Here is a 25,899-nt window from a genome sequence, read left to right on the forward strand (position 1 = left end):
CCAGAAGTGGCATTACTGGATCATATAGTAATTCTATTTCTAGTTTTTCTAGGAACCTCCATATAGTTTTCCACAATGGCTGTATTAATTTACATTCCCACCAACAGTGTACAAGGGTTCCCTTTTCTCCACATCCTCCCCAACACTTGTCATCTCTTGTCTTTTTGATAATAGCTATTCTGACAGGTGTGACATGTTATCTTATTGCAGTTTTTAATTTGCATTTCACTAATGATTGGTGATATTGAACATTTTTTCATGTATCTGTTCATAGACTGGAAGAATTAATATTGTTAAAATGTCCATGTTACTGAAGTGATCTATAGATTCAATGTATTCCCTATCAGAATTCCAAAATCATTTTTCATTGCAATAGAAAAAACAAATTCTAAATTTCATATGGAACCACAAAAACCTCTGAATATCCAAAGCCATCATGAGTAAAAAGAACAAACAACATGGTCCTAGCATACAAATAGACTCATCGACCAATGGAACAGAATAGAGAGCTCAGAAATGAACCACACATGTAGACTCAACTGATTTTTGACAAAGATGCCAAGAATACACAATGAGAAAAAGAGACTCTTCAATAAGTGGTGTTGGGACAACTATTTATATGCAGAAGAACAAAACTGGATGCTTATCTCACACCATATTCAGAAATCAACTCAAAATGGACTAAAGAGTTAAACTTATCTGAAACTGAAAAATTACTAGAAGAAAAGATGGGGGAAAAAACTACATGACACTGATCTGGGCAATAATTTTTTAGATTTGACCCAGAAAGTGTAGGCAACAAAGGCAAAACTAGACAAATGGGGTTACGTAAAAATAAAAAGCTTCTGCAGAACAAAGTAAACAACAGAGAGCAGAGGCAACCTATGAATTGGGAGAAAATATTGTAAGCCATACAGCTGATCAGGGATTAATATCTGAAATAGATAAGATATTTATAAGAAACTCCAATAACTCTACAGAAAGAAAACCAATAATTCAATTTAAAAATGGGTGACCTGGCCAGGCGCAGTGGCTCATGCCTATAATCCCAGCACTTTAGGAGGCCAAGGTGGGCAGATCACGAGGTCAAGAGATTGAGACTATTCTGGTTAACACAGTGAAACCCCGTCTCTACTAAAAAATACAAAAAAATTAGCTGGGCGTGGTGGCGGGCTCGGGAGGGTGAGGCAGGAGAATGGCATGAACCCAGGAGGCGGAGCTTGCAGTGAGCCAAGATCATGCCACTGTACTCCAGCCTGGGCGACAGAACGAAGACATGAAGACTCCATCAAAAAAAAAAAAAAAAAAAAAAAAAAAAAAAAAAAAAAAAAAAAAGGGTGACCTGATAGACATTCCTCTTAAGAAGACATACAAATGTTCACACTATTCTTTAAGACTGAGATGTTCTTTCTTCCATCTTTGAATGTCCAAATTCTGCCCATCCTTTGAGATTTAACTTTCATGTCACCTGCTCTGTAATGCTTTTCTCAACCTACTTATTAAATCCTCTCCTTCTCCTTTGAATTCACAGAGTATTTCTTCCAATTCCTGCTTAGAGCACTTGTTATTTCAGTCTCTGCTCTTTGGGTACAAAGCCAGCCTCCACTGTTTAAATGTAAGCTCCCCAAACCAGAGACCCATTCTCCGTTCACCTTGGCATTGCCTACAGCATGTACCCTGGGCCTTTCTATATACACAGCAGGGACTCAACAAATTCTCATTGAGGAGGAGATAAGGGTCTGGAGCCTCCAGGCTACAGCTTTGGCTTTCATTTCACCTTTTAAAATGCCAATGGCATCATCTGTGATGAGTGGGTTCTATTGGTATCTCAAAGAGTTAAAGGAGGTGGTGAGTCATCAGGGCTCTCAGAACACTGACTGGTTCCAGGTGACTATTTAGAATAGGCAGTCAGAAAACTAAAACAGAAAGAAATTTAAAAAAACTCCAACCTTAAAATGCCTCCTATTTTAAAGTGAACAATACAACTCTTTCCAAACTACGGAGCGGAACAATCTCTCTCATTATTTCAATGAAACCAAAACAGACATTTAAACTCCAAAACAACAACAAAAAGCCCCAAAGCCCCTAACCTTCCTTGGCCATGTCAGGCTGCTTGCGCAATGACTCTGCAGGGCTCTCTAGGGAACCATGAATTCGGTTTCATTTTCTAATCTGAAGGGAGTTATTTTCAGCATAAAGTGGTAAAGTGGAGGTGAATGGGAGATGAGAGAGGGTTGTCAAAGGGGAGACAGTTTCACAGCAGTTTCAGAGATGGTCAGATTTACTTACTTTCTGCATTAGAAGCAGCCCTAGGGACAGTTAATAGAAACCGTTAACATTGACATAAGGCAGAAATTCTTTCAAAACAACATACTTATTAATTTTTTTGTATTTGGTTTAGTTTATACAAGCTTCTTGTATATAAAATAATGGAATAATAAAAGCCTGATCAGCTCCTAGAATCTTAAATATTGTAATGAACTATCCCATTACCTGTTGCTTTGCCGCCTTGATTCATCCACAACAATTTTCATCCTATTTGTAGTTTTGCCAAAAAAAACCACATCAATCCCCAATCAATCCCTCCCCCAAATGGTGAGATCATTATCATTCCATTTGTGAGCCTACCTCTGCTTAAAGTTATTGGTAGAACTATATCCAATAACAGTGAAAACAACTCAAAAACCCTTTCAGATAGAAGTCTCTTCTCCAAAACTTTAACCTCATTTGTATTTGGAACTTACAAAAAATTTCCATTCTTTTTTCAATGATTTTCTATTCAAGTAAACTTTATTCATTCTCCAAACAAAACTCTAGTCTGTCTCAATAGCAATATCAAGGGAGGAAAAGAGTTACTGAAACTCTTGACTATAATTATAAGGAAGGAGAGTGATTATAAGATGCTGTGGGGAAGAAGAATTATGAGAAGGGAGATGGTGTGGGCAAGAAGACATAGAAATAGAAAAGGCCTGGCACACAACAAGGGGCTGGGCAGTGATATCTGAGGCCATTTCTGCATGGGTACAATAGTGTGTGCCTTTGGAAAAGGCCAGTAAACAGAGCTCCTCGTCTATCATAAGCCATGAGGTTCTAACATGAGTACCGATTTTATTTCAGCAGAGATGCCAATCCCATGCTCTCTACAGCCAACAATGTCAACTGGGGAAATTGTGGGGCCAGGGAAGGCACTCACTGTTCTTATCTCCATGAAAAGCCTCACCAGCCACCCAGACACCAGGGGGCCAATCCTCACCCTTACCCCCAGCATCCAATCTGCCGCAGATCCCTGTCCATTCGACCTAATAAATGCTTCTGATGCACCTGCCTCTCTCTCATCATCCCTGTCCTTTGGCCTGGACTGCTGCTATGGCCTCCTAACTTGTCATGCAGTCTTAGTGTCCTCTGTCAATCCCTTCTTCCCGTGTCAATCAACCTGTCGTCCCAGCCTTTCACTCCCCAGATCCTAACCACACCTGGCTTTTGTACTTCCTAAAATGCTCCTTTCCACCACAAAGGCCTGGAAAGCTATTCATGCCATTGATTCTCTCTGCTTGTAATATTCCTTCTAGCCACATTTCTACCTTCACCCCCTCTTTTGGGATTTTCCTGGTCTTAACCGGAGGTTGGCTTCCTGGTATGTGCTTTCTTAGTAATACAGACGTGTTCTTCTGTAATTGATTGTTCAGTGGCTGTCTCCCCTGTCAATCTGTACATACTCTGAGGTCAGAGGCTGTATTTGTCCATGTATATTTTATTCTGTAATATGGAATAAAACAAGAACTTACAGGATAAAGATTAAATGAGTTAATCCAGGCAGAGAACTTAGAATAGTACCTGATGTATATAAGGACTGTGTAAGCTGTGGCCATAGTAATACTAATTAGCACTATGCCTAGAACAAAGGATGTGCTCTATAAATTATTTGTTGAATGAAAGAGGAATGAATAAATGAATGAATAAATTAATGAATTCAGCAATCCAGATGGCCCCCTTTTCCCAACCAGCAAAGATGTATAGAAAACTGTCACAGGGAGGAATTATTGATCTTCATTGTCTACTGCCATCACGATAAGTGGTAAAAACAGCAAGTTTGGTTTCCTGGGATTTTGAGTTCATTCTACTGTGTTGCTGAAAAAATATTCAAAGCAAGGAGAAATGGAATTAAGAGATAAAGAATTGTAATGTCACAAAATTTATTTCCATGCTTCTTAATCTTGTCTTAACTAAAATACATGCTTCTTAATGAGCACCATACTGCTTAATTATTTCCAGGCTGAATCCTTCAGAAAACCATGCATGTCAGGTAGTCCATTCCAACACATGTTTATACAAAAAATTTCATCTTATGTTGCCAAAAAGGGAAGGGCTTTACCCATTTGTTCTAGGACATTCCATAGATCTGGTTCCTCAATGTCTTTAAGGGAAAGGCATCAGTCACCTGAGTGCACATCATGCTCTGCTGGCCTAACAGAAACATACGCAAATGAACTTGGGATCCCAGCACAGTCTGTAGTAGCAGGACTGACACACCTTTCAAAAGCTGGAAACAGGAGGGAGGGCAGCCAAGATGGCCAAATAGGAACAGCTCCGGTCTACAGCTCCCAGCGTGAGCAACACAGAAGACGGGTGATTTCTGCATTTCTGTCTAAGGTACCGGGTTCATCTCACTAGGGAGTGCCAGACAGTGGGCACAAGACAGTGGGTGTAGTACACCATGCGCGAGCCGAAGCAGGGCGAGGCATTGCCTCACTCGGGAAGCGCAAGGGGTCAGGGAGTTCCCTTTCCTAGTCAAAGAAAGGGGTGACAGATGGCACCTGGAAAATCGGGTCACTCCCACCCTAATACTGCGCTTTTCCGATGGGCTTAAAAAACGGCGCACCAGGAGATTATATCCTGCACATGGCTTGGAGGGTCCTGTGTCCACGGAGTCTCGCTGATTGCTAGCACAGCAGCCTGAGATCAAACTGCAAGGTGGCAGCGAGGCTGGGGGAGGGGCGCCCACCATTGCCCAGGCTTGCTTAGGTAAACAAAGCGGCCGGGAAGCTCGAACTGGGTGGAGCCCACCGCAGCTCAAGGAGGCCTGCCTGCCTGTGTAGGCTCCACCTCTGGGGGCAGGGCACAGACAAACAAAAAGACAAACAAAAAGGGCACAGACAAACAAAAACAAACCACTGCAGTAACCTCTGCAGACTTAAATGTCCCTGTCTGACAGCTTTGAAGAGAGCAGTGGTTCTCCCAGCACAAAGCTGGAGATCTGAGAACTGGCAGACTGCCTCCTCAAGTGGGTCCCTGACCCCTGACTCCCGAGCAGCCTAACTGGGAGGCACCCCCCAGTAGGGGCAGACTGACACCTCACACGGCTGGGTACTCCTCTGAGACAAAAATTCCAGAGGAACGATCAGACAGCAGCATTCACGGTTCATGAAAATCTGCTGTTCTGCAGCCACTGCTGCTGATACCCAGGCAAACAGGGTCTGGAGTGGACCTCTAGCAAACTCCAACAGACCTGCAGCTGAGGGTCCTGTCTGTTAGAAGGAAAACTAACAAACAGAAAGGACATCCACACCAAAAACCCATCTGTACATCACCATCATCAAAGACCAAAAGTAGATAAAATCACAAAGATGGGGAAAAAACAGAGCAGAAAAACTGGAAACTCTAAAAAGCAGAGCGCCTCTCCTCCTCCAAAGGAACGCAGTTCCTCACCAGCAACGGAACAAAGCTGGACAGAGAATGACTTTGACAAGTTGAGAGAAGAAGGCTTCAGACGATCAAACTACTCCGAGCTACAGGAGGAAATACAAACCAAAGGCAAAGAAGTTAATAACTTTGAAAAAAATTTAGATGAATGTATAACTAGAATAACCAATTCAGAGAAGTGCTTAAAGGAGCTGATGGAGCTGAAAGCCAAGGCTCAAGAACCACCTGAAGAATGCAGAAGCCTCAGGAGGTGATGTGATCAACTGGAAGAAAGGGTATCAGTGATGGAAGATGAAATGAATGAAATGAAGTGAGAAGGGAAGTTTAGAGAAAAAAGAATAAAAAGAAATGAGCAAAGCCTCCAATAAATATGGGACTATGTTTAAAGACCAAATCTAAGCCTGATTGGTGTACCTGAAAGTGACGGGGAGAATGGAACCAAGTTGGAAAACACTCTGCAGGATATTATCCAGGAGAACTTCCCCAACCTAGCAAGGCAGGCCAACATTCAGATTCAGGAAATACAGAGAACGCCACAAAGATACTCCTCGAGAAGAGCAACTCCAAGACACATAATTATCAGATTCAACAAAGTTGAAATGAAGGAAAAAATGTTAAGGGAAGCCAGAGAGAAAGGTTGGGTTACCCACAAAGGGAAGCCCATCAGACTAACAGCAGATCTCTCGGCAGAAACTCTACAAGCCAGAAGAGAGTGGGGGTCAATATTCAACATTCTTAAAGAAAAGAATTTTCAACCCAGAATTTCATATCCAGCCAAACTAAGCTTCATAAGTGAAGGAGAAATAAAATACTTTACAGACAAGCAAATGCTGAGAGATTTTGTCACCACCAGGCCGGCCCTAAAAGAGCTCCTGAAGGAAGCACTAAACATGGAAAGTAACAACTGGTACCAGCCACTGCAAAATCATGCCAAAATGTAAAGACCATAGAGACTAGGAAGAAACTGCATCAACTAACGAGCAAAATAACCAGCTGACATCATAATGACAGGATCAAATTCACACATAACAATACTAACTTTAAATGTAAATGGACTAAATGCTCCAACTGAAAGACACAGACTGGCAAATTGGATAAAGAGTCAAGACCCATCAGTGGGCTGTATTCAGGAAACCCATCTCATGTGCAGAGACACACATAGGCTCAAAATAAAAGGATGGAGAAAGATCTACCAAGAAATGGAAAACAAAAAAAGGCAAGGGTTGCAATCCTAGTCCCTGATAAAACAGACTTTAAACCAATAAAGATCAAAAGAGACAAAGAAGGCCATTACGTAATGGTAAAGGGATCAATTCAACAAGAAGAGCTAACTATCCTAAATATATATGCACCCAATACAGGAGCACCCAGATGCATAAAGCAAGTCCTGAGTGACCTACAAAGAGAGTTAGACTCCCACACAATAATAATGGGAGACTTTAACACCCCGCTGTCAACATTAGACAGATCAACGAGACAGAAAGTTAACAAGGATACCCAGGAATTGAACTCAGCTCTGCACCAAGCAGACCTAATAGACATCTACAGAACTCTCCACCACAAATCAACAGAATATACATTTTTTCAGCACCACACCACACCTATTCCAAAATTGACCACATTGTTGGAAGTAAAGCTCTCCTCAGCAAATGTAAAAGAATAGAAATTATAACAAACTGTCTCTCAGACCACAGTGCAATCAAACTAGAACTCAGGATTAAGAAACTCACTCAAAACCGCTCAACTACATGGAAACTGAACAACCTGCTCCTGAGTGACTACTGAGTACATAATGAAATGAAGGCAGAAATAAAGATGTTCTTTGAAACCAACGAGAACAAAGACACAACATACCAGAATCTCTGGGACACATTCAAAGCAGTGTGTAGAGGGAAATTTATAGCACTAAATGCCCACAAGAGAAAGCAGGAAAGATCCAAAATTGACACCCTAACATCACAATTAAAAGAACTAGAAAAGCAAGAGCAAACACATTCAAAAGCTAGCAGAAGGCAAGAAATAACTAAAATCAGAGCAGAACTGAAGGAAATAGAGACACCAAAAAACCCTTCAAAAAATTAATGAATCCAGGAGCTGGTTTTTTTGAAAGGATCAACAAAATTGATAGACCACTAGCAAGACTAATAAAGAAAAAAAGAGAGAAGAATCAAATAGACGCAATAAAAAATGATAAAGGGGATATCACCACCGATCCCACAGAAATACAAACTACCATCAGAGAATACTACAAACAACTCTACACAAATAAACTAGAAAATCTAGAAGAAATGGATAAATTCCTCTACACATACACTCTCCCAAGACTAAACCAGGAAGAAGTTGAATCTCTGAATAGACCAATAACAGGCTCTGAAATTGTGGCAATAATCAATAGCTTACCAACGAAAAAGAGTCCAGGACCAGATGGATTCACAGCCGAATTCTACCAGAGTTACAAGGAGGAGCTGGTACCATTCCTTCTGAAACTATTCCAATCAATAGAAAAAGAGGGAATCCTCCCTAACTCATTTTATGAGGCCAGCATCATCCTGACACCAAAGCCGGGCAGAGACACAAACAAAAAAGAGAATTTTAGACCAATATCCTTGATGAACATTGATGCAAAAATCCTCAATAAAATACTGGCAAACCGAATCCAGCAGCACATCAAAAAGCTTATCCACCATGATCAAGTGGGCTTCATCCCTGGGATGCAAGGCTGGTTCAATATATGCAAATCAATAAATGTAATCCAGCATATAAACAGAACCAAAGACAAAAACCACATGATTATCTCAATAGATGCAGAAAAGGCCTTTGACAAAATTCAACAACCCTTCATGCTAAAAACTCTCAATATATTAGGTATTGATGGAACGTATCTCAAAATAATAAGAGCTATCTGTGACAAAACCATAGCCAATATCATACTGAATGGGCAAAAACTGGAAGCATTCCCTTTGAAAACTGGCACAAGACAGGGATGCCCTCTCTCACCACTCCTATTCAACATAGTGTTGGAAGTTCTGGCCAGGGCAATTAGGCAGGAGAAGGAAATAAAGGGTACTCAATTAGGAAAAGAGGAAGTCAAATTGTCCCTGTTTGCAGATGACATGATTGTATATCTAGAAAACCCCATTGTCTCAGCCCCTAATCTCCTTAAGCTGATAAGCAACTTCAGCAAACTCTCAGGATACAAAATCAATGTACAAAAATCACAAGCATTCTTATACACCAATAACAGACAAACAGAGAGCCAAATCATGAGTGAACTCCCATTCACAATTGCTTCAAAGAGAATAAAATACCTAGGAATCCAACTTACAAGGGATGTGAAGGACCTCTTCAAGGAGAATTACAAACCACTGCTCAATGAAATAAAAGAGGATACAAACAAATGGAAGAACATTCCATGCTCGTGGGTAGGAAGAAGCAATATCATGAAAATGGCCATACTGCCCAAGGTAATTTATAGATTCAATGCCATCCCCATCAAGCAACCAATGACTTTCTTCACAGAATTGGAAAAAACTACTTTAAAGTTCATACGGAACCAACAAAGAGCCCGCATTGCCAAGTCAATCCTAAGCCAAAAGAACAAAGCTGGAGGCATCACGCTACCTGACTTCAAACTATACTACAGGGCTACAGTAACCAAAACAGCATGGTACTGGTACCAAAACAGAGATATAGACCAATGGAACAGAACAGAGCCCTCAGAAATAATGCTGCATATCTACAACTATTTGATCTTAGACAAACCTGAGAAAAATAAGCAACGGGGAAAGGATTCCCTATTTAATAAATGGTGCTGGGAAAACTGGCTAGCCATATGTAGAAAGCTGAAACTGGATCCCTTCCTTACACCTTATACAAAAATTAATTCAAGATGGATTAAAGACTTAAATGTTAGACCTAAAACCATAAAAACCCTAGAAGAAAACCTAGGCATTACCATTCAGGACATAGGCATGGGCAAGGACTTCATGTCTAAAACACCAAAAGCAATGGCAACAAAAGCCAAAATGGAGAAATGCGATCTAATTAAACTAAAGAGCTTCTGCACAGCAAAAGAAACTACCATCAGAGTGAACAGGCAACCTACAAAATGGGAGAAAATTTTCGCAACCTACTCATCTGACAGAGGGCTAATATCCAGAATCTACAATGAACTCAAACAAATTTACAAGAAAAAAACAAACAACCCCATCAGAAAGTGGGCAAAGGATATGAACAGACACTTCTCAAAAGAAGACATTTATGCAGCCAAAAGACACATGAAAAAATGCTCATCATCACTGGCCATCAGAGAAATGCAAATCAAAACCACAATGAGATACCATCTCACACCAGTTAGAATGGCAATCATTAAAAAGTCAGGAAACAACAGGTGCTGGAGAGGATGTGGAGAAATAGGAACAATTTTACACTGTTGGTGGGACTGTAAACTAGTTCAACCATTGTGGAAGTCAGTGTGGCGATTCCTCAGGGATCTAGAACTAGAAATACCACTTGACCCAGCCATCCCATTATTGGGTATATACCCAAAGGACTATAAATCTTGCTGCTATAAAGACACATGCACATGTATGTTTATTGCGGCACTATTCACAATAGCAAAGACTTGGAACCAACCCAAATGTCCAACAATGATAGACTGGATTAAGAAAATGTGGCACATATACACCATGGAATACTATGCAGCCATAAAAAATGATGAGTTCATGTCCTTTGTAGGGACATGGATGAAATTGGAAATCATCATTCTCAGTAAACTATCGCAAGGACAAAAAACCAAACACCGCATGTTCTCACTCATAGGTGGGAATTGAACAATGAGAACACATGGACACAGGAAGGGGAACATCACACTCTGGGGACTGTTGTGGGGTGGGGGGAGAGGGGAGGGATAGCATTAGGAGATATACCTAATGCTAAATGACAAGTTAATGGGTGCAGCACACCAGCATGGCACATGTATACATATGTAACTAACCTGCACATTGTGCACATGTACCCTAAAACTTAAAGTATAATAATAATAAAATTAAATTAAGAAAAAAAAGCTGGAAACAGGAAAGGTGCCTCTGAGTTGGCCCAACCCTGCCAAATGCTATTATCTGACAAAGTTTTATTAATTTATTGTCATTTAAGTCTGTGGTATTATTATTATTATTATTTTTGAGACAGAGTCTCACTCTGTCACCCAGGCAGGAGTGTAGTGGCCTGATCTTGGCTCACTGCAACCTCCACCTCCCAGGTTCAAGTGATTCTCCTGCCTCAGCCTCCTGAGTAGCTGGGATTACAGGCACGCGCGACCACGCCCAGCTAATTTTTGCACTTTTTAGTAGAGATAGGGTTTCACCATATTGGCCAGGCTGGTCTTGAACTCCTGACCTTGTGATCTGCCCGCCTTGGCCTTCCAAAATGCTGGGATTCCAGGCGTGAGCCACCGTGCCTGGCCTGGTAATATTTTTAAATAGTTTTCCTGCAGATAGTTCATTTGGATTTATAAATAAACACTGCATCGTCATCATATCAGCAATATCTGATCTTATTTGTTTCCTTTCTCTAAAGTTAACTTTTTTACTGTTACCCTGAACCCATCTATTCTACCACTGAATTCTGAGAAAATTCATAGTTGGTTCCCCTCAGTTCAGTCATCAGTATGGGAAACTGGTATTTAATTTAAGATAATTGATAGTTATAAAAAATAATTCTAACAAAGAAATTGTTTGAGCCTTCATCCTGATACATGTAAAACTAAAGGGTGCTACATCGAAATCCATTACAGACAATGAGAAATACTGGAAATTTAGTCAACTGACCTATTTTCTTGTGGAGCAAACTGGATCTTTTCCCCAAAATGCTGAAGTCCTGGGCCTGTGAGGGAGCTGAGGATAGTCGCATTCTTTGACCTTCTTCTGGGTTTCCCAGGCGGAAGGGTGGGCTCTGGGAGTGTCTGAATTCACGTCTATCCATGCCAGCCAAGTGGAGAGCCTCCTGAGCTTTCTTCTTTTCTTTTTTTAACATGTTGACCAGGATATCTGAAACTTGACTTAAGGATTTAATGACTGATGCTAGCTTATAGTAATCAAAACACAAATGTCCTAAGTGTCATTAATGTTCTTAACATTTGCTATTTATCATGTGGTAAAGACTGAAGGAAGGTTTCAACTTCCTGAAGCCGCATATATAGTTATGGACAATTTAGGAGGCTTGCTTTCTATATAGCACCATTGTATGAAAAATTAGCAAACCCAAGGTCTTTACAATGTTCTGAGTTTAAACCAGGTACATCTTAACAATCTTATGAAAGTGCTTATAAAAAGTCAAATGAAGGCTGAATAGTAGTAGACAATAGGATATATATACATCTTCCCAGATAAAAGATGAATTTACTTACATAGCCTATGTATATGTATCAGCCCCCTGGGCGAGCACGCGCCTGCTCAGGAGGCAGCAGAAGAGCAGAGCGGGAGAATGGTGAAACCCACCCGTCTGGCAGATCAGCCATCTTCATCTTGGCGGCCGGTGCGGTGACAAAGGTGCAGCCACAGCACCCCAAGCTCAGCACGTGCTTATGTAGAGTTCACTCAGATGGGGGCTTTTTAAGCCACTAATGTTTGGTCTCAAATGGAACGGAAAAGAAGCGAATTATTAGCACAGACGTATCATTTTAAAATGCACCTTCTGTAGGCCATCGAGATATGCCAGGACCATTGATGATAAAGGATAAAACCACTCCCCTCTACCCTACTTCAGTGTTCATTCTGTGTTCACGATGCCTAGAACTCTAAGAGATTTTTGTCCAATCTGCTAAATGGAAAGACTGTAACCCCTATTGAGAATCTCAGAGCTCTAACTGCATATGGGGTAAGATGAATTCAATGCCTTTGCATCGCTAGAGAAGGCTAATTAAAATGAGAGTCTAAATGTGGTATGTGTCCTAAAGGGTAAACTTTTCAGAGGAAGGGGATACAGAGAGCACTGCTACTTAGAAAGGCAGACAGGTACCCAGATGATATTTATTCTTGGACAAGCAGCATGGAAGTCATTTGACCTTCATCTTCCTCCTCAGCTTTAACTCCCACTTGGTGATTTCTGGAAGCATAATCAGGTTTGCTCTCTCTGATGTGGCTTCCATTCCTTGCCCCAAAACAACATGTACTTACCAAAAATGTTCACAGCTTCTTAGTGTCTAAGCATTAACATGACAGAGAAGAACAGGGCTCTGGCCGAACACGCTGCTCCTCTTTGTATGGAACTGATTACCAATGTCATCATACACTTCCATTGGTTCACACACTGTGATGGCAATATCCATCGACTCACTCATTCAGTGATATTTGTTGGAGCTTGTGCTATAGATGCCAGGCCCTGTTCTAGGCATTGGTATAGAGCAATGACAAGGCAGAGTAGTTTCTTGCTCTCACGAAGCAGACGTCCTACTGGGGAAAGACGTCTCACACATGCATGCACGCACACGCACACACACACAACATCAGAATGCCACATACCTAATCTGAAGAAGGTCAAGGGTGACTGGGCGGCTGCTATACATTGGGTGCTACAAAAGGCCTAAGAGTGACCTTTAAGCTGAGATCTGAGCCATAAGAAGAACCAGCCAGAGGAAGAACATCAATGCAGAGGAGAAACAGGAAGTTTCCCTAAAGAGAAACAGGCCCGGAAGTGGCTCCCAATGCTACAGTCCTGTGATCCCACATCCTACAATGCACAGGACAGCTCCTGAGATGAAGAATTATCCAGCCACAAATGTTGATAGTGCCAAGGCTGAGGAACCTCGTGTTAGAAGAACAAGAAGGTAACTGTGACTGAAGCCTAGCACACGTGGGACGAGGCATGAGAAATGAGGTCCGTGGGGGAGGGGATGGTGTAGGCAGGGCAAGATCATCCAGGCCCTCGTAAACCAGAGCAAGGAGTTTGGTTTCATTCTTCGTATCATGGGAAGCCCCTTGAAGACTTTAATGAGAATAATGATGCGTTCTGATGTACATTTCATAAAGATCGCAATACGAATCTATCTTCTGTGCTGCCTTCCCTCTTCTCACCTTTCCCCTGTCTTCTTGTCCTCCCTATTCCCATTTATGGGAATGGCCTTTGTGCCAAGCACTTTGCTGGGTCATGGATCCCCCTGTCATATATTTTGTGAAGGGGTGTGTGAACTTTATTCAAGCTGAGGATGTCACCGACAGGACATCATTTTCACTCCCTTTCCAAGAAGATCTGATGTCGTTTGCAGTCATTTGGGTGCGTTACTGTCTTTTGTTAAACTCAGTTATAATCACTTTTTTTATTTCCTGGAAGCCATATCTTTCCCATTTGTTGTGTCACAGTCTTAGCCTTCTGGGTTCTACAAAGAAAGATATGAAAACATCCTCCAACTCGACTCTGAGTAACTGTGAGATTTCAGGAGGTTTTCTTAGTCGTTGGTCTTTGATAAGCACAGCTTTGAGAGGATTAAATCTTAGCTGCTATTCTTCCTTCTTCTGAGATTGCTTATTGCCTTCATAGTCATAACTCCAATTACATCACACTCCACAGTGCTCAAAGCACTTATGGGCTTTTCTCAGCAGGTCTTATGGTCCTGCTCCTGAAGAGTAGAAAGCAATGTCACTGAGTAGGTACAGAGCTAATAAATGAAGAGCTAGGATTTCAATCCAGGTATGAATTGAAGTGCAGTATTCTTTGCACTCTGACTCCCATACACCATCATTTTGAATAAGAGTGTCAGATGGAGGGAGCCCTGTTTGAATTGCTGACAGTCAGTAAAGAATCTAGGGTAACCCCACATGAATGGTGATGCCTGGATTCACCACAGTGAAGGAGGGGAGGTGATGGATATCTCTCTTTCACTCTCTTTTAAAAATAAACATATAGGAACAAACTTGGACTGTTCTCTGTCATATCTCATTTCATCCCTCGTATATGCACAGACATTCATAAGCCCAGAAGGGGATTAAGAAGTTGGTAGGAGTATTTAAAGGAGAAGATCCTAGACTAGGATCAAGGCCAGGAAAAGAAACAGAGCTCAGACTGGGGCTGGGGCCAGGACTGAGGTCCAGGCCGAGACCATGCCTGGAGATGGATGGTGTAAGAGGAAGGAAAAGGAATGTGAGGGTGACAACACCGTGGGCAGCACTGAGGGATGAAGGCTTGTGTGTGTGTGTGTGTGGAGGGGAGGGGGGTGATTCTCAGCTGAACCTACTGTTCCCTGGCCAGCTAAAACTCACTTGAATCTGACACACAGGGTCTGCTGATACTCAAGTAAAATTAGAGACCAAAGTTAATCAGGCAACATGTCTACCTCCCATTTGGTTTGTTCTTACCTCTTTATTACTGGGTTTCCTTTATGTAGACTATTTTCATGCATTTTGCATAAATAGCTGAAGCTAAAGCATCTTTTGGTAATTTAAAAAAAAGAACAAAAATATCTGTTTATAAAGAACTGACCGAAAGGATTTCTTGTGCATGTTTAAATTCTGCAAACGTAATGAAAATGTCAAATCTTTTTACAAGAAGCTTGAAAGATAAAATGAGAAACAATACCAAAGAAATATCTGGGAGGCCTGAGGTCCACCCAGCCCCACAGGGGCTCCATAGAAGTAACCACTTCATCTGCAACTGGAGGCAGCACATGCTCCCATGGGCTACTACCACTTTCAGCACCCAAAATACACTGCCTCTTGGAGCCAATAAGAATTCTATCTTATTTGGTACTGATCAGTTTAGCTAAAAAAAAGAATTCTATCTTGAACACTCATCTATACTCACTTCCAAATTTGGGAACATTTGTAAGTGTAACTCAAAGCAGTAGATCTGGCTTTTAAATAAAAAGTTACATTTAAATCAATCTCTGCTCTTCATAAGCTAAATACCATTTGTCATTTTTCAGCCATCATTTGAGTTTCATCCACGCACCAGCCACAGATTCTGGGCCATGGTGAGGCTGTGGTCAGCCTGTTGTCCGGTCAGCTTGCTAAAGATAACCAGCTAACTTACTGGCTCAGGGCTAACACAAAGAGAACACAACAGAGGAGCCAAAAAATATATTTTAAAAAATTAATGTTAAAAGATGGTGTAAAAAGGCTCATACTTTGAAATAAACTAAAATGTTCCCTGCAAGAGTAACTATGTCAGGATAAAAACAAACACATTTTTTTCTTTTATAGAAACTCTTTTTCACTAGTTGCAATACTTTGCTGAAGGGACCTTTGACTTCTCAATGGAAAGAAGCAATGTGAAATGGAAGCTGGGTGGGGAGCTCAGCCATGTGGCTCAGGAAAGACTGCTGTTTACCCCTTTCAAACCAGGATAGAGGAAGTTTCTTCATCACTTCAGAAAGGATACTGATTTCGTTATCTCTCTGTTTCAGAATATCTCGTAGCTTTCTATATTCTTCTTCTTTTAATGGTTCTTGACAATCTTGGTCTTTGCTTTCAGAGGAGACTGTATTGTTTTCAAGGATCTTCTTGTCATTCAATAGTTTCTGTAAGATAAAATAAGAACTTAGTACCCATATAACTAGTCCAAATTTCTTTGTTTCTTTGACTCTTTTTCCTTTAACAATTCCCTACACACATCAGGCATGGGTGACCTGTCTGATGCAGGTGTGATGTCTTTGCGATGCAGTTGCTTTTTTGGCTTGGCATGTTTTCTCCCTTCTACCTGCCTTCTTTCCCCTCCTCCTTCCTCAGCCCTCTCTCCCCTATCTTATCTCTCCTTCCCTAAATTGGGAAATGCCTACTCAACATTATCTCCTCTTGGACTCCTTTCCCTTTCTCTATACATCATTCCACTTAATTTACACTTTTATTCTAGTACTTATCATGTATTGTGATTATTCTTTACAACATCTGTCATCTCCATGACTTGCTTATTAAACTTTGTCTTATCTATACCTGGCCCTTAGTAACTCACAACAAATGTTCATTATCTTAATGAAGTATGCAAAAATACAAGTGAGCTAAAAGTAAAAGTGATTATATTCCCAGGCCCTTGTCATGAAAATTAAAACCTAAGGCAGAGAAAAACTGAAATATCATATGGGTATATCAAACTGCTGAAAAAATACAGAATGCAATTCTCTTGATATAGCTTGAAAATAATTTTTTTAAAAAATATGGAACTATTCTGTGTAGAAGGTAGAGATTCCTGACAAAAGAATTAGAAGTCCATGGCCTGAGTTTATTTATTGGCAAGTAAGATACAATCTCTGAAGAAACTCAGTGATAATCATACTATTGGTTCAAAGATCGTACCATTTTCTGGACATGCAATGCTGGATCCTAACCTTCCAAGAACTGGTCAACTAGAAAAGTTTTTTTGCAGCTTGAACATGGCTGAAAATGGCTTCTGTTGGGGAAACATTTAAGTTTACCTTTAAATGATGAAAACAGTGATGAACTTTACGCATATCCGCGCCAACCTCTAATCTACTCTCTGGATCCTGGTCTTCCAAAAAGGATGTTATTAGTTTTTCCAGCCTAAAAATACATAATGTATGAGAAGCAACTGTGAGCTAGAAGCTTTAAAAATTCTAATGGCATTATCTAGTTGGTTAACATTTAAAGTACAGAATATTGTTCCCACCTCTTTACAGAAGTACAGATTTGAGTATAAAAATTAAGGGAAAAGAAACATTGACAAAGTGAAATTTGTAGTGAAGCCATTATTTGACTAATTTCCAGTGAATTTTCTTATGAAGCTTTCAATATAGAAATCATTTGATTTCTATGGTCCATTCATTCTAGCCACTCTGAATTTCTATGCCCCTGTGCCTGGCTGCTGCATTGCTAGAAAAAGTAATGAGAATGTATTTTAAATTAATTTCACTAAAAATGCATGTGACTCAGCTTCAGCTGGCACCTCAGTGATGCCCCACTATTTTTTTAATCATTCCAGGTGATCTTCTATTCTTCACAGTGCCTATTCCAAATCTTTCTACAGCCCCCAAGCCTGCCACTACTCTTTCACTCTCTGTCAATAAAGTCACTTCTTTATTGGAGAAAGTCATGCAGACTCCTTTGTTTCCTCCTCCTTTGCCTCAGTGTCTCTGCCTCACTGCTCAGGCCCTCTTCCTGCTTTTATAGATTGTGGATATTCTTCCTCTTTCTGAAGGCCAGTTTCTCCCCTGGGCTCTCTCTCTGCTTCTTCCAGGGCTTATCTAGTTAATTACCTCTTTTCCCTTAATCATCTCTTTATCTCCTCTCTATACTGACTCCTTCCTCTTTGCTTACAATCATGTTGTTTTTCCTATCCTAAAACAAAATGAAATAGAAAACAAAACACCTCCCTTTGGAGGGACCATCCAACCACTCTATTCTAAAGTCCTAGTTTGGCCGGGTACAGTGGCTCACATTTGTAATCCCAGCACTTCGGGAGGCCCAGGTGGGTGGATCACTTGAGGTCAGGAGTTCAAGACCAGCCTGGCCAACAGAGTGAAACCCCTTCTCTTCTAAAAACACAAAAACTAGCCAGGCAAATTGGCACGTGCCTGTAATCCTATCTACTTAGGAGGCTGAGGCAGGAGAATTACTTGAACCCAGGAGGCAGAGGTTGCAGTGAGCTGAGATTGTGCCACTGCACTCCAGCCTGGGCAAAAGAACAAGACCTTGTCTCAAAAAAAAAAAAAAAAGTCTTAGTTTATTCATAGCACCATGTGCCAATGTAGCCTTCTAGTACTTTGTATCAGAGGGAAATTCTTGGCTCTTATTTATCTTTGTGCTTCCCATCCCCCTAACATTAGGTTCTCAACACAAATATGTTCACTAGTTACTGGATTCACTGCCATGGACATGGTTCCCCTCTAGGTTGAGATAGAACTCTTAATAAGGAAGGTTTAAGGATGACAATCAGTATCTATGATGTTAGGTATCATAATACAGCAGCAGCATATCTTTCTAGTACTATTATGAAAATATTTGCATACTTTCAGCATCTTTTAAAACTGTATCTACACATTTCTTTTCTGCTGTTACTATCAGCCCACCCCGATAAAATGTAATGATTTCTATCATAGAACAGCCTTGGATTTCATTTTTACCTCTTGTAATTTGTGACATGTGACAGCTATATATTTACAAGTGTGAGACAATTTATACCGTTACTTTTAGGGAGTTTCTTTAGGTGAAGAGATACTTATTTGCACTATTTGCTGATTGAAATTGTGTTTCCTTTTGGATTAGAGCTTCAAACCACCAGATATACAGAGAGATTTATTCCTGATACATTTTTTTAAAAATCATGTAAATTATTATGAAAATACATGTTTATGAACAAAATTCCAAACAACGCAGATGTGAATATATTAAAAAGTGAAAACTCCTCCCACTCCCCTGCCACCATTCCCCCCCACCTTTTTTTAAAAAAATTTGATACCTTGGGAAATCCACTGTTAACAGTTAAAATATATTATTCTTATTCTTAATGAAGCAGATACCTATATTTATATATTCATTTATACATTTTGGTTTGTTGTTTTTATAAAAATGAGATCATACTCTGAATAATGCTTTACATCATTATATTTCTAAAGCATTTATGGCAGATGAGCTTCTCCATCAGTGCACACACAGTAAAGGTATTTCATTTCTAATGGCTATATAATATTCCATACTATGGATGTACTATTCCTCTCTTGATGGACACTGAGGTGACATACTCATACAGTTGCTACTTTCCTCTGTAACCCATGATGAGGCCTTGATCTACAAACCTGACTTAATGAGGCTTAAAAAATAGTAATGTTTAGCTACTTGTATTTTCCCTGAATACATAGCAGAAATTTTGAAATTTCGAAAATCACCATGGGTTCTAGAATATACACTCGTTTTCTGGAGTGAAAGCACTTTGTGATTTCCAGAGTCCATAAAATTTCTAGCAGACAATATTAAGTTGGAAGTAATGGTTAATCAATTCTTTCTTCTTGCTTTTTCTTTATAAAACAACTTTCGAATAGTTTAATCACAAGTACATATTCTAGGAAACGTTCTCTGAAGGAAGGCTGAAGTGGACTCCTAGCTCAGAAGGAAACCTCGTAAGATACAAGCCTGCTGATGAGCTGGACCACTCACAGATTGCTCACGTGCACTGGGCTTTGGTATTCCATCAAGGCTCCTCTCCCACACAGCAACACTGTAGAATACAAGGAGGACCAGGGACATGATCCAAAGAAATGGGCAAGAACTTCTGCCTGAGTAAAAGAACTGCTCGCTTTACTCTTTCTGGGACTTGATTAGTCTAGTACATAACTAAGAATGAAGATCAGCCTTTTGACATGCTATTTTGCTTTCAGCACTTGAGAACACAGAGATAAGAAACATACCTGGTCTTTCCTTCATACATTTGATTTACTGTTGGGTTTATTTTCTTATCAGGCAAGGACTTGATCTAATAATTAAAATGCAGAAAAATGCTTAATTCAGATGTTTTCGTTGTACTCCTCTAGTAGTTGAGAGTGAACAAATGAACCCAAATTCCCCACATTTTCCTATCTACCAAAATAGTGTCCAAGTTTTTACCTAGTCCCTGCTCCCTCCAAGGGGTCTCCCAGCTGCCAGAACTCTGCTGAACAGTGGAAAACTGTTTACAGAAAAGTCTCGCTAAGGAGGTCAAGTGAGTACAATAAAGTCTATTTTTTAGGACAAGCCCAAGTCAACAAGAACTTTCCTTATTCTCTACTTACACTAGAAGAAAAGAAGGAAGAAAAAAGAATCCTAGGGGAAAGGGAAAAGAAATATACACCATTCAGTAACAAGAAATATTGTAATAATTTAGTGTGTCTGAACACAAGACCTCGCTGATGGTAGGTGATGGTTTGATGTCTGGTGACTATACAGATCTCAGCCAAATTGACTGCTAATGAAATACCTCTGACAGCCTGTGTCCTGGTTCAGCAACTCCATCATATTAGAAATTTTGATATATGGCCACATAATTAGAACTGAGCATATTTCCTAATATGTGCTTTACCTTCTTGAGGCCACTGCACTCCCCTCTCTGCTCCTTATATTCCTTGTACAAAAAAAAAGCTCTCTCTGTAGCCATATGTCCATAAAAATTTAGGTTTAATAGCATGAATAAAAAGACAAAGCAAGCTTCTCATCATTAATGACAGCCAACATTGAGCATGCGCTAAATGCTGGACACTCTTCTGTGCTATTTGCATATATCATTTCCTTAATTTTTACAACAACCCATGAGAAAAGTGCTATTATTATCCCCATGTCATAGGTGAGGAAACTGAAGCACAGAGATATTACGTATCTTGTCCAAGGTCACACAGCAAGCACACAGGTAAAATCCAAGTTTTGAAGCACAATACTTACCATACTATAACAAAGTTACTCAAAGTATTTGAATACCATATTGGGTGATGTATTTCTAAAAGGGAGAACCCACACCTGCAAGCATTCATTGAGGAGGCAAATAGGTGGACGAAGAAGTGGGAAATAACTGAAAAGCAGTTGCTTAGATCTTAGCAAGGCCATGGACCCCCATGACTTGTAACGGCAAAAAAAGTTGGGAAGGAATCAGAATGTGCTGTATTTGAAGATTACTTAAATTAATTATGGCATAGCTATGTACATAGTTAAGCAGCAATTTAAGTGATGGCGAAGTGGTGTACTTATTGACATTAAAAACACTCATACTATATATGGATAGCTTAATGATGAATCCCTCTGCAGGGATTCTGCAAGTACACTGTAACACACATAAGAAGACTGAAGAGACAAAAAGGAAGGAAAGGCATGAGGGAAGGGAGAGAGGGAGGGAGGGGAGCAGATCAGCAGTCCCGAAATTTTTGGCCAGCTAGTTGTCTTTGGCTCAAGAACATTCATCATCTTCTGTTGAAAAAAGAGACCAGCGACCCAAGCTAACCTCACTCTTCTTCAATATTTTTATGATTATGTTATGTTTAACTGTTTTTAAAAATTCATCATTTATACATTGAGTGTGATTAAGATGTTCTCATTATTCTCAAATAATCTTTGTAAAAAAATATGAACATGTTCGTGTCAGCAGTGGGTTCTAGAAATTGGCTAGAAACCATATCTCTATGGCACTGGCTGTGGGAAAGTTGGGAGAAAAGAAGAGTGGGATATTAGAAACAAGAGCAAACCTAACCCAGGGCATGGAAATGCTGGCTGTTTCCAAATAACTGGGACAGCAATGGGAGATGTGCCCCAGGAGTGGGAGGGGAGCCTGGTGCTGTAACTGGGGCAGAGATAGCAGAAGCATGCAGCAGCACAGTATTATTCTAGAGAATTTACTATAAACAAGGCTCGAGGGATGCAAAGCAATGGGACTGCATCCTCTAATATCAAGCTGGAAATAGTGAGGGGGATGAAAAATACCCCAGTTGGTGGGGCAGAGCTTCCCTGTGGTAGAACCATGGAAATTGGTATTCCAGAGCTGATGGTTCTTAGCTCAACTGTCTCCTCACTGGTTTGGGGAGAGGATTTGACAGCTCATTCCAGAGAGCTAGAAAGGAGTTCTGATTTATAAAACTAACTTGTATTAATTATACCAAATACATATCAAAATCTGCCTCACTTCTCTAAATCATTTTGCCACTTAAAGATGTCTCCATTGAGGGTGAGTTGTCTCTGACAGGGTTAAACATGGGAATACTGACAAACTAAAGCTACATATTACCTGAGCAAAGATGCGGAAAAGAATGGGAGATAGTGACAAAGATATAAAAGGATATAAAGGATTATTTTCTATGGCTGAATAATACTCCATTGCGTACACACACCACATTTTCTTTATCTATTCATCTGTTGATGGACACAGGTTGATTTCATATCTTGGCTGTTGTGAATAGCGCTGCAATAAATATGGGAGTGCGGATATCTCTTCCATATACTGATTTCCTTTCTTTTGGATATATACCCAGTAGTTGGATTGCTGGATTGTACAGCAGTTCTAGTTTTAGTTTTTGGAGGAAACTCCATACTGAAATCCTGTCATTTGCAACAACATATTTAGAAATGGAGGATATTATGTTAAGTGAAATAAGCCAAGCACAGAAAGACAAATATCACATGTTGTCACTCACACGTGGGAACTAAATAAAAAATTAACTCATGGAGATAAAGAATAGAATAACAGTTTTCAGAGGCTGGGAAGAGTAGCGGGGAGAGAGAGGATAAAGACAGGATGGTTAATGGGTACAAAAATATAGTCAGAAAGAACAAGATCCAGTATTCAGTGGCACAATGGGGTGACTACAGTTAACAATAATTTATTGTATATTTTGAAATAACTAAAAGAGTGGAATTGGAATGTTCCTAACACAAATAAATGATAAATGCTTGAGGCAATGGATATCCCAATTCCTCTGATTTGATTATTACACATTATACGTTTGTATCAAAATATCACATGTCCTATAAATATGTACAACTAATATATATCCATAATATTAAAAATTAAAAAAACTTTAGAAAGTACAAAAGGAAACTTGATAATTATTAACTTAAAGGAATATGATAACTAGGAAGAATTGAGAGAATAGTTACACAATTTAAAAAATTGATTGTGGTAGCATAAGAAATATGGCAGAATGATTGGTTGAATGATCTTCATTCATCAACCCTCTGTGGGTTAAAACTTTCTCATTTGTAAAATGTGTAGAATAATACCATCTTTACACTATTAGCTTTATGAAATCAGATAATGCAAGGAACAAAGAGAGAATACGCCTGGGCTATTAAGGATTTGCTATTCAACTGGACCAACTTTATAGGAATCGGCTATGAGACTTTTGAAAATACAGAATTTTCGGCTCCATCCCAGACCTCCTGAGTCAGAATCTACATTTAACAACATTCCCAGGTGATCTGCATACACACTAATGTTAAGAAGCATTGCAACAAGGCAACTGGTTATTGAATGTTGACACAAGAATACATACACATCTTTTCAGTTCGGAACACCAAACAAAGATGTAACTGGAAATGTTCTGTGAAGGAGGAACTAACATCCCTTGATAGTCAACCATGTCCTGAGCACTCTGCTAGTGACTTTACACATGTTTTCTTATTTAAGTGGAAAAAGAGCCCTTTAGGGACTATCATAGTCTGGTTCTCTTTATACCCGCCTTGTCCCAGTTATTTTATTATTACTTTCATTCAATATCCATTAAAACATGTCAGGCACTTTCACATATATTTTGTTATTCATCTGTACCATAAGCCTATAAATTATTATCACTCTTTCACAGATGGGAATAGGAAAGCTAAGAGAAGTTCAGTAACTTGCATATTGTCACTAAGGTAGGAAATTGAAACACTGAGATTTGAAAACAATTCTTTTGACTCAAGAATCCCCACTCTTTGCATTCATACTACAAAGACTCTCAGTTAATTCAGAAAAGTGCTTTCCACATGCCATAATCTCTGACATACTATATTTGTATTTTCAATTTAGAATCTTCCTGTGAACTTTTAACCAGGAAAGATGCAAACAACATAGTTAATATCAAATAAACATAATGAGATCATCAAATAAATAGTAAATAGTCTGCCATATTAAAAAAAAAGAGTTTTTAACAGGCTGAAATGGTAGGGGGCAAAGGGTGGGCTTCTTTTTGGGATGTGGCCCTTTAAAACATACAGTATTGAGATAGCAGGTAATGCACAAAAGGAAAGTTCAGATAACAATAAATTCATAATTACGATTAACTACATAACTACACAATCCACCAAGGACATGAAAAGCTGAAGGCTGAGATTGTGCCAATAGGACTACGACCAAAGGAAACTATACAAAAATTTTTCAGGGTCATTAGTTTCATGTTTGCTTTTTCTGAGATTCTGCTGAAAGAATCAATTCCAATTGACTTAAAAGTAGTCACTTCAAGAGTTTTTCCTTTTGCAGTTTCCTGGTCTGCGACAGGTATTATATATATTATATGCTCCCCTAGCCCTAACCAGTTAGTGAAAGACATGGACCCTTACATGCAAGGAATTGAGTTCAATGTCAGCAACTCTGTTGGAATGAGTTCTGTTTTTAAATAACAGTAGGGGGCCAGAAAGTTCACGGTTTTGGTGACGCAGAGGAAATTCCTGTAGAGTTTTCCTTCTGTAGGGTACATTCATCTTAGTAATGCATATTTCCTTCACCTCAACAAAAGCACAGTCATGTAGTACCTCAAATGCAGAAATGCACAGCTTCTTGATACTTTTAGTGATTTGAAATAGCAAATGCGAAAAATCAAAATTAAAATCCAGACTGGTTTGCCTTTTTAATGGTGAAGATAAGGCCTATTTATAGGTGCATGTACGCATTCATGGCCAGGTACTTCTGTTTACAGAATTTCAAAAACTATTTTGAAATAATTTTTAAATAAACTAAGACAACTTTAAAGACAGTAGGGCATATTTTACAAGGTCCTTTAAATGCAATGATGAAGAGTTTTGAAAAGTTATACGATTGATTTTGTTTTTGTCAATCCAGATTTTCATATATCCAATTTACTTAAAGGTATATATGTCTTATGACTAAACATTTTAACTTCGGTAGGTAGAGACGGGCTCAGGAGTCTAGAACAAATGTAAATAAGAGATGAAAATAGCTGGCCTGGCTGAGGAGAAGCAGAGGCTGGGCCACAGGCACTGCTGCCCCTGGGGACCTTAAGTGGGATACGAGAAGTATTTGAGACTCTCACCACCAAGCTCCCACCACTTCTGTAGGAGGCCAAGGACAGCGTGCTTGACCTCAAGCTGGCAGCTGACACCCTATCTGTGTGCCAGAAACCGCAGGTTTACAGCATTACCAATGTATTGGAAGGCATAGGGCTAATGGAGAAAAAATATCCAAGAACAGCATCAGTGGAAAGGCATGGGGCCTGGCTGCAATAGGGCTGGAGATTGCAGACAAGCTGACTGAGCTCAAGGCAGAGATCGAGGAACCGCAGCAGCAAGAGCAAAAACTGGACCAGCACAAGGTGTGGGGGAAGCAGAACATCTGGAACATCATAGCTGCTTGGTCTATGTGACTCATGAGGACATGGGTAGAGGCTTTGCTGGAGACACCCTCCTACCATACTGGCAACACAGACCCTGTCTGGTACCAGCCCACAGGCACCCATCCCAGAAGTCCCCAGTGGGCAACAGTAAGAGATTCACCTGAACAGCCTGACTGGCCCCTTCAAGGCTGGTGAACAAG

At 39.9% G+C, this 25,899-nt stretch overlaps 1 protein-coding gene across 8 annotated transcripts in view; it reads right to left on the reverse strand.

Moving 5' to 3' along the window:
• KIF6 (kinesin family member 6) overlaps positions 1 to 25,899 on the reverse strand; it is a 382,518-nt gene that overhangs the window by 186,291 nt on the left and 170,328 nt on the right. For all 8 annotated transcript variants that reach the window (XM_016955398.4, XM_016955396.4, XM_016955395.4 and 5 more), the window contains 3 exons: positions 17,102 to 17,207; positions 16,072 to 16,210; positions 11,529 to 11,747 (listed from right to left, as the gene is read on the reverse strand). In XM_016955398.4, the coding sequence (XP_016810887.1) occupies positions 11,529 to 11,747; positions 16,072 to 16,210; positions 17,102 to 17,207 (464 nt within the window). The remainder of the gene's footprint in view (positions 1 to 11,528; positions 11,748 to 16,071; positions 16,211 to 17,101; positions 17,208 to 25,899) is intronic.

This window comes from Pan troglodytes, chromosome 5 (assembly GCF_028858775.2).
Source record: "Pan troglodytes isolate AG18354 chromosome 5, NHGRI_mPanTro3-v2.0_pri, whole genome shotgun sequence".
NCBI lineage: Eukaryota > Metazoa > Chordata > Mammalia > Primates > Hominidae > Pan > Pan troglodytes.